Source organism: Syngnathus leptorhynchus, chromosome 3, assembly GCF_054491065.1.
Source record: "Syngnathus leptorhynchus isolate UIUO chromosome 3, UIUO_Slep, whole genome shotgun sequence".
Classification (NCBI taxonomy): Eukaryota; Metazoa; Chordata; class Actinopteri; order Syngnathiformes; family Syngnathidae; genus Syngnathus; species Syngnathus leptorhynchus.
The window spans coordinates 3,365,618-3,384,990 of record NC_141197.1 but is presented as its reverse complement, the minus strand read 5'-3'; the positions used below and the strand labels follow the sequence as shown (position 1 = coordinate 3,384,990).

The 19,373-nt window shown below is 43.6% G+C and overlaps 1 protein-coding gene across 1 annotated transcript in view; it reads right to left on the bottom strand.

Annotated features, from left to right (window-relative positions):
* Positions 1-19,373, bottom strand: part of tmc3 (transmembrane channel like 3) — a 107,570-nt gene that overhangs the window by 72,336 nt on the left and 15,861 nt on the right. Inside the window, exon 3 of the mRNA XM_085907594.1 lies at positions 17,030-17,105. Within this exon, the coding sequence (XP_085763720.1) occupies positions 17,030-17,105 (76 nt within the window). The remainder of the gene's footprint in view (positions 1-17,029; positions 17,106-19,373) is intronic.

The following is a 19,373-nucleotide window of genomic DNA, read 5'->3' as shown; positions in this document are numbered from 1 at the left end:
GAATGAATGGGGGATTTTAAGGCACAAATTTGCTAATTATGCAAAAACGGTAAATGTTATGAACGAATAAAATACTAGCAATTATGCCGTGAATTTTTGGAACGTGTGAAAGTTGGAATGGGGTGAATCGGTTAAAGCATGTGGGAGTAGTTAGGTGTCAAAAAAGTGGGAGGAATAAATTGTTTAATAATAATAAGAAGAAGAAAAATAAAGTAGAATAACAATAGTGTGAAGGCCTTCGCCTTCACACTAATAATAATAAGAAAAATAAGGTAGAATAACAATAGTGTGAAGGCCTTCGCCTTCACACTAATAAGAAGAAAAATAAAGTAGAATAACAATAGTGTGAAGTGCCTTCACACTAATAACTAGAATTTGCAATTCCTGAATAAATTGCGTGTGAAGGTGAAGAAGTTGAATAAATACTCAGGGAATGCTGAAGAATGATGTTGAAACGAGTTGAATCGGTTGAAAAATGTAGAAATTAGAGTGGAAAAAGGAAATTTTGGAAACTTTGGTTGAATTTCAAATTTGAAAATGTGGAATTTATGGTAAGTGTGAATTTGGGGAATAGGGAGGAAGAATATGAAGAGTTGAAAATTGGAATGGGTTGAATCGGTTGAAAAATGTAGAAATTAGAGTGGAAAAAGGAAATTTTGGAAAATTTGGTTGAAGTTCAAATTTGAAAAATGTGAAATTTTTGCTAAATGGGAAGGTGTGGAATAGGTAGGCAAAAGATGAACAGTTGAAAATTGGAACGAGTTGAATCGGTTGAAGTATGTAGAAATTAGAAGTGAAAAACAAAATTTTGTGAAATTTTGCAAAATTTTGTGAAAATTTGAAACGTGAAAACGTGACATTTTTGAATTTGGCAAGTTCGGGAATGTCCCCAATGTGATTTGAATGTGTTGAATTATGTGAATTTCAAACTGGAACAACGTAAATGTGAAATGTTGAATCTGCCATTAAGAATGAATGGGGCAAAAATTGCCGGAAATTTGTGAATTTTGTGAAAACGGAAAATTTTTTGAATGAAAAAAATGTGAGCACCCATGTCATGAATATTTGGAATAAGTGAAAAGTGGAACGGAGTGAATCGGTTGAAGTATGTGGAAGTAGTTAAGCGTCAAAAAAGTGGGCACAACAAAAAAGTAGAATAACAAGTGTGAAGGCCTTCGCCTTCACACTAATGAAGGCCTTCGCCTTCACACTAATGAAGGCCTTCGCCTTCACACTAATAAATGGATGACTGCTCCTCAGTTGTTCACTGTAAATTTGTACTGGATATTCTACAGATGGGCGCACGAAGCATCCCGGGATCACTAGCACCCCCTGCCATAAGGTTGTAGAACCTTTTTTTTTGTTTCCTCCGTAAGGTCTCTTTTCAAAGCCGTTATGTTCATCTAAAGAAACACGATGTTATAGACAGATGACAAAACACACTAGATATTATATACATCAAACCAAATAAGGACTTTATTTTGGAATTTACTACATTGCTCACTCACATCTGCTCACTTTCATCCAACATCATTCTGGTTGGGGACTTAAATATCCACATGGACAACTCCAACACCACTCTCACTAAGGATTTTATGTTCTGCCTGGACAGTTTTGGACTTAAACAACACATTAATTTCCCCACCCACACCAAAGGCCATATTTTAGATCTAGTCTGCTGCTCTGGTGTCACTCCTCTTAACTGCTCTCCTGTTGATCTGGGAGCAGGCCTCTCTGATCATTTACTAGTTTCTTTTAACCTCAGTCTCACACTGTCCAAAATCAAACAATCCCGTACCATATCCTTCCGCAATATCAAAAATATCAACATAGCAGATTTCACTTCAGCCATTGGCAGTCTCCCCACCGTCACTCCCCCATATACCCCGGATCAGCTTGTTTCTGCTTACGACACTGGTCTACAAACTCTGCTAAACTCATTTGCCCCACTCAAAACCCGAACTGTTTCTTTCCCCCATTCTGCAGCCTGGTTCTCAACTCATCTATGTCAACTGAAAGCCAAAGGACGACAGCTGGAACGACTTTCTCGCAAAACTGGACTCATGATTCATAAACTGTTGTACCATACTCACATAATGCAATATAAGGCTGCAATTTCCTCCGCAAAATCACACTATTTTGCGGAGAAAATTGCAGCTGGTGCGGGGAACACCAGAGCCCTGTTTTCCATCATTAATAATTCAAGCCGCCCACGTGACTCCCTCCCCCCACACTTCTATTCTACCTGTCACTGTAACACCCTGATGTCCTTCTTTGACAATAAAATAGTAACTATCCATCAACAACTGACCTCTCACGTCTAGCTATTCATCTTCTTTCCTTCCTCATCCCACACCCACCTCGCTTTCCTGCTTCCAACTTCCCTCTGCTGCTGATCTATCCAAACTCATTCGGAATTTAAAGCCATCTACATGTCAACTTGACCCTCTGCCTACTCCTCTGGTTTTAGCCTCCCTCCCCTCTCTGCTCCCCTTGATTACTGCTATTATCAATTCTTCCCTCACCTCTGGTTCTGTCCCTCTATCTCTCAAATCTGCTACAGTTACCTGAATTATTAAAAAAAAACAGGTTTAGATCCCAATATTCTCAGTAACTTCCGTCCCATCTCCAACCTGCCATTTCTGTCCAAAATTCTTGAAAAAGTGGTTGCATCTCAGATCCACACCCACCTCACTAATAATAATCTATACGAACAGTTCCAGTCTGGTTTTCGCCCTCGACACAGTACAGAAACAGTCCTTATTAAAATCACTAATGATCTCCTGATTGCAGCCGACTCTGGTCTCATATCCATACTCATTCTTCTTGATTTAAGTGCAGCTTTTGACACTATCTCTCACTCCATCCTCTTAGGAAGACTAGCTGCTATTGGACTGGTTGACACACCCCTGTACTGGTTTCACTCTTATCTTTCTGGCCGTTCTCAATTTATCCAGTTAAAATCATTCACATCTCACCCCTCCCCCGTGTCCTCTGGTGTTCCCCAGGGTTCTGTCCTTGGTCCCCTCCTATTTATCATTGATCTCCTCCCACTTGGTCAGATTTTCCGTAAACATAACATTGATTTTCACTGTTACGCGGACGACACCCAGCTCTATGTCTCTTCAAAAACCCCTTTCAGCCTCACAACCTCCTCTCTCAGTGCGTGCCTTCAAGAAATAAAATCCTGGTTCACCTCAAACTTCCTTAAACTAAACAGCGACAAAACTGAGGTAATCCTTATAGGTTCCAAAGCTTCTCTCAATAAACAACCCTGTTTTACTCTCACCATTGACACCTCCTCGGTTTCCCCTTCCCCTCAGACAAAGAGTCTGGGTGTCGTCCTTGATTGCAACCTATCATTCAGCACCCACATAAACAACACTATCCGTTCCGCTTATTTTCACCTCTGTAACATTAATCACCTCCGCTCATCACTCATCCCATCCAGCGCTGCTATCTTAGTTCACTCACTTGTCACCTCTCGCTTAGATTACTGCAACTCCATCCTTTTTGGTCTCCCTCAAAAACTCCTCCATAAATTGCAACTGGTCCAGAACGCTACTGCTCGCATTGTCACTGGAACCACTGTCTACCATCATATCACTCCCGTTCTACACCAACTTCACTGGCTCCCCATAAAACAGCGCATTGATTATAAAATTCTCTTTCACACATTCAAGGCCATCCATAACCTTGCTCCTCCATACCTGTCAGACCTCCTTCATGTACACAGTCCTACCCGGTCTCTCAGGTCTGCCTCCAGTATCACCCTCACTGTCCCCTCATTTCATCTGTGAACTATGGGGGCCTTCAGTTGCTCTGCCCCTCGCCTCTGGAATTCCCTCCCACCGGACATCAGAAACACTGACTCTATCGAACTTTTTAAATCTCACCTCAAAACCCACCTGTTTAGGCAGGCATTTGTCTAAGTTTATTGCTCTGCTCAAGAGGTCTCTTTGCTTTTAGACTTCTTTTCTTTTAATTGTGTCGATTTTATGTGTGTTCGGCGACATTGAGTGCCGTGAAAGGCGCCATACAAATAAAATGTATTATTATTATTATTATTATTATCAGCTTAACTACATAAATTGTTTAATATAGCCACCACGTTCGACACTTAAACAGCGACATAGAGACAGACAGCAGTTCAGTCTAACTGCATAAGTCTGTCCCCATAGGAAGCCGTGTGATTACGCAATCCTCAGAGGAGGCAAGACAGGTAGTTGGCTCCTCCGAGCAAACGTCTTCGGTTTTAAAATAACTATAAAAATTCTGCGATTTTGGTTCCAAATGATACTACTAAAATTAAAAGGAAAATGACTTTATAATAAAAACATTGAATTTGTTTTTTCCCCTTTTCATGATAGCAGGGGAGGCATGGCCTCCCTTGCCTCCTCTGACCGCACGTCACTGCATTCGTGATACCAAAGAAAATGGTTGGAACTGAGAAAAATAAGTCTGGAAAATGTATGAACACCCAAAGAATGAAACATTTTGGAAAAAAAAGAAGACAATTTGCGAATACGTGTTGGGGTGGATGATGTTAGGGTTGAATAGATTAGGTTGATCATTTTATGTTGGAATGTAATCAGTAATAATTAACCTAAGCTTGTCCTGTCTTAACAAAGTAGTAGAACAAAGTGCTAAGATCCTTTGCACTGATTGACCAACTGTAGAAGACGCAATCAAAGTTGTTCTGTCTACTCAACATCGTAAAACAACCCCTGCTATGATGTGATCAGAGGCCAGGGGTTTCACCCCCATCCTGCCCACTCTCACCCCCACCCTTCTTCTCTCAATAAATACTCTCTTGCATGACTTCAACGGCAGACTTTGTTCGGACATTGCTGTATCTACAGTAACGAACAAATTCTCCACTTGCAAGTGTTCAAAGGGCATACTGTCTCCCGTGTGGTTCTTGCAAAATAAGTTAGAGTCGGAACATTCCTAACAGATGACGTGGAATATGAATTGTGAATATGCTTGGGTTGACTGCAGTTTAAAGTAAAATCACCAATCACTACATCACAGCTTGCAATGGTGGTTTTATGCAAGTAAATATGGTCCAGCGTGTAGCTCATTATTTTGTTCCCTCATATCTGCAGAGGAGTGAGTCGGGAGGAGGGAGAAATGTAGTATTTTGGGAAAATAAGGAGAGGGTTTTCGATCTGTTCTCATGGAGATGATGCTGAAGATGGCGTCACATCATTGCCGTATGTAATAAATGAACCTCCATTTAATGCTTCATGTTTTAAGTGGGGTTGAATTTAAGTCAAATATAAAGTCAATACCTTTACTCAAACAATCTTTACATCTTTTGACTTTACAGATTAACAGTCAGTCTCCCTGTCATGCTGGATGTGCAGATTGCATATTGACGTCGAAGACGGATCTATGTTACATAATTGTTCGGGTTGCATAAAATCTGACAGTATCTGATCTGGGACCACATATGAAAATGATTCTTATTGGATTTGGGATATAATCGTATGTTGTACTAAAAATCGTACTATTCAGATTGTCAGACAAAAAAAATCAGACACATCACAGACAGACACAGACAGGCAAACAATCAGATGTGGGTCACACTTGCCTGCAATGTGAATTTTGCTTCAATTGGGCTAACAACGGGTCTTCAATTGACCAATACTACAACATGAGAAGGCCTAATGTTGTTTTTTACAGATTTAGAATCATATATAGAACAAACAGAGAATCATCTATGGGCTGTTTTGGCCATCAATGGCTCATATTGACCTACACAAGATATGTACTTGGGAATCCAATTAAGTTCCCCAGTGAGCATGTGTTGGTGCTCAGTGTATACGTCTACTGGGTCATGTTCCAGGTAGATGGTTCAGCAAACTTGAGTCTAATCGTGAGCTCAAGGTTGACATACCTTGGGATGGAAAACCTTGAATATCCGGTTCCAGAGCATCCATTCATCCATTATCTGTACCGCTTGTCCCCACAGGGGTCGCGGGCGTGCTGGAGCCTATCCCAGCCGTCATCGGGCAGTAGGCGGGAGACACCCTGAACCGGTTGCCAGCGGATCGCAGGGCACACAGAGACGAACAACCATTCGCACTCACACCTAGGGAATATTTGGAGTGCTCAATCAGCCTACCAAGCATGTTTTTGGGATGTGGGAGGAAACCGGAGTGCCCGCAGAAAACAGGGGAGAACATACAAACTCCACACAGGGAGGGCCGGAGGTGGAATCGAACCCACACCCTCCTAACTGTGAGGGGGTCGTGCTAACCAGTGCTCCACCCAGCCGCTCCGGTTCCAGAACAGCTGATATGAATCACCATATTTTCCGGATTATAATCGCAGTTATTTTCATAGTTTGGGAGAGGATGTGATTTATACTCAGGAGCGACTTATGTGTGAAATTATTAACAGATGATATCATTTCACGTTATTTTCACACTGAACCGCAAGAGGGCGCTCTAGGGCTGTGGAATAATTAGAACTGCAACTAATGATGAGTCTGGCGTAAGCGATGTAGAAGAGGAAACGCCACGAGTTGTTTATACGTGACAGAAGATGAAGATTTCGTTCGATTTAATGATTTGGAGTGACATGGATGGTTCGATAAACTTGTTAGCATGTTATTTATGCTATAGTTTTTGAATAACTCGTCACATCAGGCACATTCTTAGTTCCTTGTTTATGTGTTTAGTTGTTGAAACTTTCCAAATGGTGTGCAAACATTCTTGCTTAGTTAGTCATCTAAAATGCTCCACTAGTTTCTGTTTCCATGAACTTGTAAAACAATGAGCTGGGACCCTCCGTACTGATTAACCAGTTGCTGAGGTGACCACCAAACATGTCCAATGTCACCCCCCACCCTTAGAGTGAGCACCACTGTAACATTGCCTATTCTATTTTTTATTTTAAAATGCCTTTTAAGATGTCTGTTCTTGGTGTTAGATTTTATCAAATAAATTTCCCCCCAAAATGTGACATACTATTGTCATATACTGTGAAAACTGGAAGGTGGTCAGTGATGGTGGCTCCTTTAGGCTTTTCCCCTCAAGCAAATCATCCATTTTTGTCCAGATACTTCGCATGAGAAGTTTTTGGCACACTTTTTATACCTGATGCATTTGGGACTGGCACAGGGGAGACCCTGACCTATGGCTGCATATGGTTCCCTGACCGGGATTCGAACCCAGGCCACGGCAGTGAAAGCCCCGCATCTGAACCAAAATGCACAATAAAGTGAAAAAAAAACATATGTAAGTCGCACCGGAGTATAAGTTGCACTTTTGGGGCAAATTTATTTGTCAAAATCCAACACCAAAAACAGACATGAACCAGCAACAACAGGCTAAACGATACGGTATGCTAACGTGACATATACACAAACGAGGAGCTGAGAACCGGCCTGACGTAACATTCAGAGTTATTTAAGTAAGTATTACATAAATAACACGTTTATAAAACCATCTGTGTCACTCCAATTCATTAAATCCATCGATCTTGCTTTATGTAAACAATGCTGCGTATGCGCCGCATATGCTGACGTCGGACCCGTTGTAAGTTGCATTTCTAATTATTCCACAGACCCATATAACGATATATAAAGTATATTTCAAATGACTATCATGTTACAACAATATTATCAAAACATCTGTGTCACTCCAAATCATTAAATCCATCGATCAAATTCCTTTTTCTTTATGTCAGCAACGCGCACTTGTGTTGCAGAGATCTAGTATATGTTGCAGCGTTAACAAAGTACCAGGAAAGACGTGGGTTTATATAACACCAATATCATCAAACCATCTGTGTCACTCCAAATCATTAAATCCATCGATCAAATTCCTCGTTTATGTCAACAACGCCGCGTGTGTGGTGCAGAGATCTAGTATATAACTATATTCTAGCGTTAACAAAATACCAGGAAAGATGTGGTTTAAATAACAACAATATTATCAAACCATCTGTGTCACTCCAAATCATTAAATCCATCGATCAAATTCCTCGTTCTTTATGTCAACAACGTCTCGTGTGCAGGTGCAGAGATCTAGTATGTAACTATATTCCAGCGTTAACAAAGTACCAGGAAAGACGTGGGTTTGGTAAACGGCTCTTTATTTAACAAAACAAGAGTTCAACGAGCTAACAACTACTGAACTTCCAGCCACGGAGGTGGAAGAAAGCTCCATAAATAGCACCGGGCGTGCGTAAAAGCCATGTCCGAGCCCCATCCATCGTCCCCGGACAGCCACCCGGCCGAGCGCCGGCCCCAGACTTCCATCCACGGAGGTGAAAGAGAGTTCCCGTCAAGAAGGACCGGGCGTGTGTAAAAGCCATAATAGTTTTTCAAAGCTTCCGTGTCACTCCAAATCATTAAATCCTTCAAACTCTTTGTCCTTCGTGTCACTTACAAATAAAGCCGCTAATGATGCCGGTAGTACGTGGGGCCCTTCGTCATCTTCGTCAATCCGTGATCGAATCCTTTGTCCTCAATGTAAACAACTGCCGCGCGGCACGGGTGATGTCACTTGCAGTTCAAATGACAGTAATCCCTTGCTACATCGCAGTTTGTTTATCAGTGTTTCACTACATCACGGATTTTTGTATTTTAAAACTTTGTGAAAAAAATCACATATAAGTTTCTCCTGAGTAAAAGTCGAGTTTAATGTCGTTATATGATGACTACATGTCTGTTCTCATGAAAAGAGTAACACCGCTGCAGCAGCTAAAGACAGACACGAGACATTGGCTAAGAAAATGCTGACAGAGTTTTGTACTCCAAATGAATGTGTTGATCTTACATTTAGAAAAATATTACAATGTTTTCAAGATAAAAAAATACTCCTCCGTGAGTCGTCACCTTATCGTGGTGGAGGGGTTTGCGTGCCCCTATGATCCTAGGAGCCATGTTGTCTGGGGCTTCATGCCCCTGGTAGGGCCACCCATGGCAGAAGGGTCCTAGGTGAGGGGCCAGACAAAGCACGGCTCAGAAGACCCCTGATGATGATTACAATAAATGGACGTCGTTTTCCCTCGCCCGGACGCGGGTCACCGGGGCCCCTCTCTGGAGCCAGGCCTGGAGGTGGGGCTCGAAGGCGAGCGCCTGGTGGCCGGGCCTTCGCTCATGGGGTCCGGTCGGGCATAGCCCGAAAAGAAGACGTGGGTCCCCCTTCCAATGGGCTCACCACCTATAGGAGGGGCCAAAGGGGTCGGGTGCATAGTGAGCTGGGCGGCGGCCAAAGGCGGGGACCTTGGCGGTCCGATCCCCGGCTGCAGAAACTGGCTCTAGGGACATGGAATGTCACCTCTCTGGCTGGAAAGGAGCCCGAGCTGGTGTGTGAGGCAGAAAGGTTCCGACTAGATATAGTCGGCCTTGCCTCCACACATAGTTTGGGCTCTGGTACAAGTCCTCTCGAGAGGGGCTGGACTCTCTTCCACTCTGGAGTTGCCCACGGTGAGAGGCGTCGAGCAGGTGTTGGCATACTTATTGCCCCCCGGCTGGGCGCCTGCACATTGGGGTTCACCCCGGTGAGCGAGAGGGTAGCCTCCCTCTGCCTTCGGGTGGGGGGACGGGTCCTGACTGTTGTCTGTGTCTATGCACCGAACGGCAGCTCAGAGTACCCAGCCTTCTTAGAGTCCCTGGAGGAAGTGCTAGAGAGCGCTCCTTCTGGGGACTCCATCGTTCTACTGGGTGACTTCAATGCTCACGTGGGCAATGACAGTGATACCTGAAAGGGCGTGATTGGGAGGAACGGCCCCCCCGATCTGAACCCGAGCGGTGTTCTATTATTGGAATTCTGTGCTCGACACGGATTTTCTATAATGAACACCATGTTCAAGCATAAGGGTGTCCATGTGTGCACTTGGCACCAGGACACCCTAGGCCGCAGTTCGTTGATCGACCTTGTAGTCGTGTCATCGGATTTGCGGCCGCATGTTTTGGACACTCGGGTGAAGAGAGGGGCGGAGCTGTCAACTGATCACCACCTGGTGGTGGGTTGGCTCCGATGGTGGGGGAAGATGCCGGTCCGACCTGGCAGGCCCAAACGCTCTGTGAGGGTCTGCTGGGAACGTCTGTCAGAATCCCCTGTCAGGAAGAGTTTCAACTCCCACCTCCGGCAGAGCTTTTTCCACGTCCCGAGGGAGGCGGGGGATATTGAGTCCGAGTGGACCTTGTTCCGCGCCTCCATTGTTGAGGCAGCCGACCGGAGCTGTGGCCGTGAGGTTGTTGGTGCCTGTCGTGGCGGCAATCCCCGAACCCGGTGGTGGACACCGGCGGTAAGGGATGCCGTCAAGCTGAAGAAGGAGTCCTATAGGGCCTTTTTGGCCTGCGGGACTCCGGAGGCAGCTGACAGGTACCGGATGGCCAAGCGGAACGCGGCTTCGGCGGTTGCTGAGGCAAAAACTCGGGCGTGGGAGGAGTTTGGCGAGGCCATGGAGAATGACTTCCGGACGGCTTCGAGGAAATTCTGGTCCACCATCTGGCGTCTCAGGAGGGGGAAGCAGTGCACGGTCAACACTGTTTACAGTGGAGATGGTGTGCTGCTGACCTCGACTCGGGATGTCGTGAGTCGGTGGGGGGAATACTTCGAAGACCTCCTCAATTCCACCGACACGCCTTCCATTGTGGAAGCAGGGCCTGGGGACTCTGAGGCGGACTCTCCAATCTCGGAGGTCGAAGTCACTGAGGTAGTCAAAAAACTCCTCGGTGGCAAGGCCCCGGGGGTGGATGAGATCCGCCCGGAGTTCTTAAAGGCTCTGGATGTTGTGGGGCTGTCATGGCTGACACGCCTCTACAGCATTGCGTGGACATCGGGGACGGTGCCTCTGGATTGGCAGACTGGGGTGGTGGTTCCCCTCTTTAAGAAGGGGGACCGGAGGGTGTGTTCCAATTACAGGGGAATCACACTCCTCAGCCTCCCTGGTAAGGTCTATTCAGGGGTGCTGGAGAGGAGGATCCGTCGGGAGGTCGAACCTCGGATTCAGGAGGAGCAGTGTGGCTTTCGTCCTGGCCGTGGAACAGTGGACCAGCTCTACACCCTCGGCAGGATCCTCGAGGGTGCATGGGAGTTCGCCCAACCAGTCCACATGTGTTTTGTGGACTTGGAGAAGGCGTTCGACCGTGTCCCTCGGGAGGTTCTCTGGGGGGTGCTTCGGGAGTACGGGTTGCCGAGCCAACTGATAAGGGCGGTTCCGTCCCTGTATCACCGATGCCAGAGTTTGGTCCGCATTTCCAGCAGTAAGTCGGATTCGTTCCCAGTGAGGGTTGGACTCCGCCAAGGCTGCCCTTTGTCACCGATTCTGTTCATAATTTTTATGGACAGAATTTCTAGGCGCAGCCGAGGCGTTGAGGGGGTCCGGTTTGGGGACCTCAGCATCGCGTCTCTGCTTTTTGCAGATGACGTGGTGCTGTTGGCTTCTTCAGTCCGTGATCTCCAGCTCTCACTGGAGCGGTTCGCAGCCGAGTGTGAAGCGGTCGGGATGAGGGTCAGCACCTCCAAATCCGAGTCCATGGTCCTCGGTCGGAAAAGGGTGGAATGCCCTCTCCGGATCGGGGATGAGATCCTGCCCCAAGTGGAGGAGTTCAAGTATCTTGGGGTCTTGTTCACGAGTGAGGGCAGGATGGAGCGCGAGATCGACAGGCGGATCGGTGCAGCGTCGGCAGTAATGCGGACTCTGTACCGGTCCGTCGTGGTGAAGAGAGAGCTGAGCCAAAAGGCAAAGCTCTCGATTTACCGGTCGATCTACGCTCCTACCCTCACCTATGGTCACGAGCTATGGGTCGTGACCGAAAGAACGAGATCCAGGATACAAGCGGCTGTAATGAGTTTCCTCCGCAGGGTGTCCGGGCTCTCCCTTAGAGATAGGGTGAGAAGCTCGGTCATCCGGGAGAGACTCGGAGTAGAGCCACTGCTCCTCCACGTTGAGAGGAGCCAGATGAGGTGGCTCGGGCATCTCATCAGGATGCCTCCTGGACGCCTCCCTGGGGAGGTGTTCCGGGCATGTCCCACCGGTAGGAGACCCCGGGGTCGACCCAGGACGCGCTGGAGAGACTACGTCTCTCGGCTGGCCTGGGAACGCCTTTGGATCCCCCGGGATGAGCTGGAGGAAGTGGCTGGGGAGAGGGAGGTCTGGGAGTCCCTCCTAAAGCTGCTGCCCCCGCGACCCGACCCCGGATAAGCGAAAGAAGATGAAGGTGAAGAAAAAATAATCAAATGAAGAGTTTTACTTGACTTAAAAATGTTGCTTCACTTTGGTAATTGTATTTATTTTCACCATTCACTCCCATTTATTTTTCGACATTTTAGGTCTATTTTTCAGTTGCATGTTTTATATTTTCATTTTCTATTTTTATTTTTTTCAGTTTAAAATCTTTTTGTCACTTTCAGATCTTTATTTTTTCAGTTTCAGATCTGTTTTTGGAGTTTCACACTTCCGATCAGAATGTGGTGTGGGAGGCGTGGTATCAACAGAGCAGGGTGTCGAATCATGAGTGACAGCTGAACAAAAAGGCTTGGATCCACCGCCAGTGACAAAGTCAAAGTCTGCTGTATTGTCAATTCCTTCACATGTTAAGACACACAAAGAGATCGAAATTAGGTTCCCCACCGTCCCACGGTGACTAGACACATCACACAACACATACAAGCAAATAGCACAGAGTAAAGACAATAGATAAGAGCAATGAATCAGTAATAAGCAAATAAACTAAATAAATAAACAATAAATAAATTATTATAAATTTATTATATAATAAATTATATAATATAATAATTATTATTATTATTTGGGAATGTAGGAACCAAAACAACTACCTCAATTCATGACATTGGCATCTCTAGCATCAAAGCCTGTGACAAACTTATATTTAAAACCCCGTTTTTGACAGTCGGACCACCGATTGCGCTATAAGAGTGATATATTAGGCTCTATTTTGCAGATCAACTGCCACATTTCAAGTTCTATTATGTTTGATTTGATTGACAGCAGCTTTGTATGCCGATTGAGTTGCAACAAATGGCGTCCGGCCAGTTAGGGCAACCTAGTGGAGCCTTGCGTGTCTCACCTGTGTGTTGGATGCATAGAATCCAGCAGATTGCCCCGATTGACAGGGAGGGATATGCGTGCAGAGTGGACCGCTGATGGTATCCCTGGAGGGTTGTGGAATATCAAGTCCAATTGCAATTGCATTTACAGGGCCTCTCTTAAAATATTTTGGCTGCCCTGTAATTTGAGACACCTATCATTTTACCTAAAATGTGTAGCTTCTTGTGCTTCTACATTTAATCCCATTACATACCTGTCTTTGGGTCTTTGAAAAGCGCTATACAAATTTAATGAATAATTCTTATTATACCCATCCCGCAACACGCATGCACCACTATTCGCCTGTCTGTGCCAATTAAAAAAAAAAGGTCAAAGTGTACATCCAATCGCTGATTTTGAAGTATTGATGGGGAAACAGAGCGTTGCATAATTTGATAAATATCCGTTGCCCATCTTTATGTCTAGTATTCAGCAAAACAGTGTGCCTGCAATCCCCTTTGTCAATTTTAGTGCAAGGTGATTAATAAAGAAGTAGAATGTATTTTTGATCATGCGGTGGAGAAAGGAATCAAATTATAGTTTCTTATTCCCAGCTAAGCATTAACTATTACTGTTTGCATTGTGGGGATGAATATTTAACAGTGTTTTACATTTTATACATCAGAAATTTACAGCAATCCATAGATTCATGCTGTTCACTTAAATTGTTCTTGTTAACTGACTAATTTAACTTTTGATTTTAATGCTATGGTTGATTATTCAATAGTATTTTACAATTATTATTGCTGTTGTTTATGTCAATTCTAGACATATGTGTCAAAACACAACAGTGGAGCATTATTCAAGGCCTAATCCAACTATAACTGCATCAGTTGAAAATTGTGATTAAAGGTCACGTCAGATGAAATGCTGAGTTTTCACTCAACCAGACACCAAAATGCATATTAATTATTCATTGTCACACTGCTCTCTTAAAGACAATTTATTCTAATGGCGCCTGAGCAGCTTTAACACTGTAATTAACTAGCACTATCACAATAGCTATTGTAATTTACTCTGACTGCATTGCACAACATTGCTTTCGTAGCCTGAGTTTATCTTGGTGAAACAGAAACAGTTGAAGCGGATCAAACATTTCTAAAACACATGGAAAGGGAATCTTGTCTGTTGTTCTTTTCCAATCACTATGGCTGTGATAATAAGATAATGCAGCACAAGAGAAAATTATCGAAATAGAGCGACTCTTAGCAAATAATCTGATGTTGTGCGAGGCATATATTTACTTAAACTACTCTTCCCAGACACATTTTGATTAAACTCACGGTGAATGATGACAACGGTAGGAATGAAATATAAATGTGACATAAATAGTGTACAATTTAATCAGTGTCAAGTGTATGTTCAGGATAAGGCCCTTATTTGATCAAAGCAATACCTAGGGCCTGTAATATGGAAAAACATACGATACATTAACACCATTATTAAATATAAGAAAGATAGAAAGAAATCGAGGTACAAAACAATATATGAAACAAACATGAAAACAAAAGCCCCAAACTTTTTCTTTTCATTATTTTTTCAGTTTTGCCTTCACTTTCCAAAACAATAAAATACTCCTGAATTGGGAATTTGGAGCATGTCCTTCGGGACTTGGAAGGATAGTTCATAATTCAACTATAATGCTGAGAACCAAGCCTACGTTTTAAAAACTATCGATCCATTTTCTGAACCGCTACTCTTCACAAGTGTAGCGGGCATGTCTATCTGCATTGTGAGACGGGCGTGCTACCAGTCAACCACCGTTCCACCCCTTTTAATAACTATTTGATGCAATTTTCTTTCTTTTAGACTTTAAGACTTGCATGACCTGCGTGAAGGTGGACCCCCACCACACTCAAAATTTAAACCTTACGTATCACATTTATAAATTCTTTTAGGTTTTACTCATTCAGTTGTGGCTTATATAAAGTGGAACAGCGATGCTTTTATCTGAATTCCTCGTTTGGATAGCATCACAGGTCCCTTTTTTATACTTGTTCTGAGGTGCGGCTCAGACCAAGCCGTTTTGGTGCGGTCTCTTTAAATGCAAATTAATACTTCACATCCCACTCCCTTCAGGACACATGATGTGCACCTCCGTTTCGGGTCAGACATATTTGTAGTTTTTTTTAGCCGCGGTAGCGTTTACTTACGCCACAAACTTTTTGATTGATTAAGAGATGTCAATGGTAGATGGGTTGTCCATACATAGATCAGACGTAACAAAATAAATGCCCTTGCAATATTTATCAACACGTCTTGTAAACAGGCACTGCAGTCAAGTTAACCAGTAAGCTAATTCCAGCATTAGCGAGAAACTAACGATTGCATTTAACAGATTGTGTTCCCCAAGAATAATACAGCACCTTCGATGCAATTTTTCTGCTACAACTACTCAAAATACACCCACAAAAAGTGAAAACAGAGCGCTCAGCTCTAAAATTAACAGAAAGCTATGAAAATGATTGCATCATAGACACGCAATAATGTGAAAATGAAATGCAGTTTATTATTTTTGTGTCATCTCAAGCTTACCACTTTACTGTATCCGTGGTTTCCACAGATTGAAGGAAATCAACCATCAATGAAACAAAGTCTTTCGGCTAATCCTACTGACAAAAAAATTCTGAGACACTCGTCCTTGAACAAGCAGGACTTTGCCCACAGATGTGGGAACACTGCTTGAAAAATGAAATTTGACCAGGCACTTCTTTGAAGTTCTGATGCTGGGGGACGATACAATGAATTGTGTGGATTGATGCATCCAACAACGGAACATTTCGATCTCTCTACTTCAGCATCCTCGAGTTGTTTGGACCAGAAAAGTCTCACCGAGTTATAAACTAGGCAAATTCGTTTTAAACATGGCAAAATAAATATGTTCCTGTTTGCAGATAGATAATATTAAAATGGTACAAAAATATTATCGCAGAATCTACTTTTGTTTCCGGTTTTCCGCTTATCTGCCATGTTTATTATTCAGATTTTTGTTGGCAACACCCATTAATTACCTTGTTTGGTTTGTCCCGCCTCAACGGATGTGATGTAGTAGATAAGAAATTGTCATAGAAAACGAAGAAATCTGAACAGAGTAAAAATTAGCCCCCCAAAACGATCATAATAGTATCTCTGCAGTACCTGGAGGTATATATTACACTTTTCTACACTCCTGGTTACTTCAGATACACAAGGAAATGATTTTAAAAGCGAAAAAAAGTAAATCTTCCACAATACGTGTCCTTTAAGGGCAATGGTCTGTTTCGTTTGTGCTACATTTGTGCTGGTTTTTGCTGCAGCACAAACATGGCACAAACGAAACAGACTATTTCCCTTAAATTCTGCGTGGGGTGGGGGGCCAGCTTCATGCTATACACCTCACACACGTGCGCACAGAAAACAATAACTATTTTATACTGCATAATTGAACTGCTCATTGCTTCTGCCTTCTTCCATAATCCTGCCACTTTGGCCTTCAAACAAGGATCTAGTCTCCGTGCTGGATCCTTCGCTCAAGCTTTAAAATCTCACCACATCACTGACAGCTCTCATCAAAATCACAAACGACCTTGCCATTTCTGCTCACTCAGGAAATAGGACATAATTATCCACCATCCATCCTCGTCTTCAGCTCTTTTCTGGGCCACTTCAATACCTTTTTCCAAACGAAAACAGTCTGTCCACAATTTTAGCTTCAGGTCCACTTTTGTGGCAGTTAATCAAGACATATAACAAATTAACATGATCTTGTGTCCCGTCTCTGGTTTTCTTCCTAGTTTTTTTTAAGTTTGATCTCAGCAGGGATTGTGTCTGTGACCACATGATTTCATTTTTAGAATGCTTGGTGCAGCATATTATTGGCAAGTTAATTTTGACCACAAATGTACAGCTCTTCATTACAGAAATAAAAAAAGGACATGGGTTTGATAGAAATCTTACTAGTTTTTATACATACATCAGCTCCTGCTGTCTGATAGCCCCTGGTCCTTGTTAGGCGTCCCTCATACTTCAGAACTATCTCTCTGGCATGCCTGGAATACAAAATAATCGACATTGAGCCTTTGTATATAAAATAAAACTTCTACATCCAAGAATAATGCGAGAATAATGTCTGAATGCCTATACCAAATATACAGGGGGTCCTCGGTTTACAATGACCTCGAGTTACGTTTTGTGTTTACGACATACGTCTCATATATACTTTTTTTCGTATTTCATCTCATAAAGCCTTTTTTCAACCTAAGTGTTTTTGCATCGTGTGAGGCGTTTTGAGATTCTTCACGCACACGGAAACTAGTTGGTGCGCATGGCGGAAGAATACACCGCGAGCGAGGCTGTGGACCGAGGAAAATGGCGCTACCAACTCGTATGGTATACGCAGCAGTCTCTCTCACGCGTATGTTATGAAGAGGGAGCAACAGCAATGTGGACACGTTCTATTAGGGGAGACAATCTCTGTACAATATGATGCTCATATGTACAATTCTTTTATTATTTTATGCAAACATAACTGCTCAATCAGGACACGTATACAACACACACAACTGGATGAACACACACAGGGGGGTGCCGCCCCCCACACTCTGGTACGAAATGGTCATGTGACAAGTTCCCGCCTCAGGTACGAAATGGTCATGTGACAAGTTCCCGCCTTTCCGGACAATATAAAACAAGCTGACCTGGAGACAGAAGTTGTTTCATCTGCTGCCGTGCCTTGTGTATTGGCCGCCATTAAACAACCCAAGATCTTGCCAATAAAGAACCAACTCTAAACTCCACACCTTTGTTTTCCTGGCTCAACAACGGACATCCCCCACAACACGCAACAGTTATCATCAACCACAGGAATAAAGGTAAGGAATTGTTTTCTCTTTTTTTTTTATTACTGCACTGTTTCATTTTATTACTGTTCCGACGTACACCGAAATTTTGTTTACAGATCAATGTCATAGACCGAGGACCCCCTATATGTCTGAATTCCTGTAATTGTGGTTTTATTTATTTGTTCCCTCACTTATACAGTGGTTTATCTGTCAAGCCATTTTATATTTGTTTGTTTGTTTGTTTGTTCTTACAAAACTTGATACAATAATAAAGTTTCCCTTGTAGGATTTGTTTGTTTGATTTGTTTATACAAAACTTTTTACAATAATAAAGTTCCCCTTATAGGATTATTAAAAAAGCCATATCACACTGAATCAGATTTTTAGAGCTTATAGCACTGCCAAAGTGGTATTTTCCTCCGTTCACTCATCTTGGAGCATTCCTGCATATCCCTGCTCTCTAAACAGCTGTCCCGCTCCAAGAAAACAAACGGGTCCTCTCATTGTGACGTAAAATGAGGACCCACCCCCTGCAGAAAAAAACATATCCCCATTTTCTCAGAGCAGCTCTCAGCAACTTGAGTTGACGTGCGGTTGTTCTAATTTTGGTGCGTCAAATAAATTATACAATCATTCCAGGTACCCTCTGCAATGAAGAATCCATGCAACTCGGCGGCAATCAGCTCACGGCAGCTGAGCAGCAGAGACAGAGACGTGGGAGGCGTTGTCTCGTGGGCAGTCTTTGGTAGGAGGTCGAAAAGATGGTGGAGGAAAGTCTGGTTCCAGACAGCACTCCAGAGGGGAAGCAGTTTCTTCCGGATGTACTACTTCCGGCAGTCATCTTACAGCAGCAGAGACGTGAGAGGCTTTGTATCATGGTCTTCAGTGAGAGGTCAAAAAGATGTTGGAGGAAGGACTAGGTTCCAGACAGCACTCCAGAGGGGAAGCTGTTTGTTCCGGATGTGCTACGTCCGTGTTGAAATGGGGACATACCTCCAAAGTGGCCTGTCACCCGGGAGTTCGTCGGACACTGTTTTTGGTTGCCAGACTGGTGGCTAGTAATGCGCAAGGAAATTGAGGAGTTTATCACTGCCTGTCCAGTTTGTGCCAGCAACAAATCTCACCATTCTCCATCTGGTCTCCTTCATCCACTGTCTATTCCCTCTCGTCCGTGGTCCCACATTGTGATGCTCAAAGAAAGTAGTTCATCGCAACAAAGGCTACTTTGACGAGCATGTGGTTGATTCAACCTTGAGAGAAGGCAACACTGTTGGTCAGAATGTCCATCTCAAAGGGAAGCATAAGTTAGCTGATCGGTCGGAGGCCGACGTCTGTTGCCCTGAAAAAAAATGCACATACCAGTGTATGTTATGAAGCCTGCACCTAAAGGAGGTCTACATAGAACCTGTTTGCATTATCTTTTGCTCCCATGTGGTTTTCTTTCCAGAGTCCCAGCTGAAAATGAGACCAGAACAA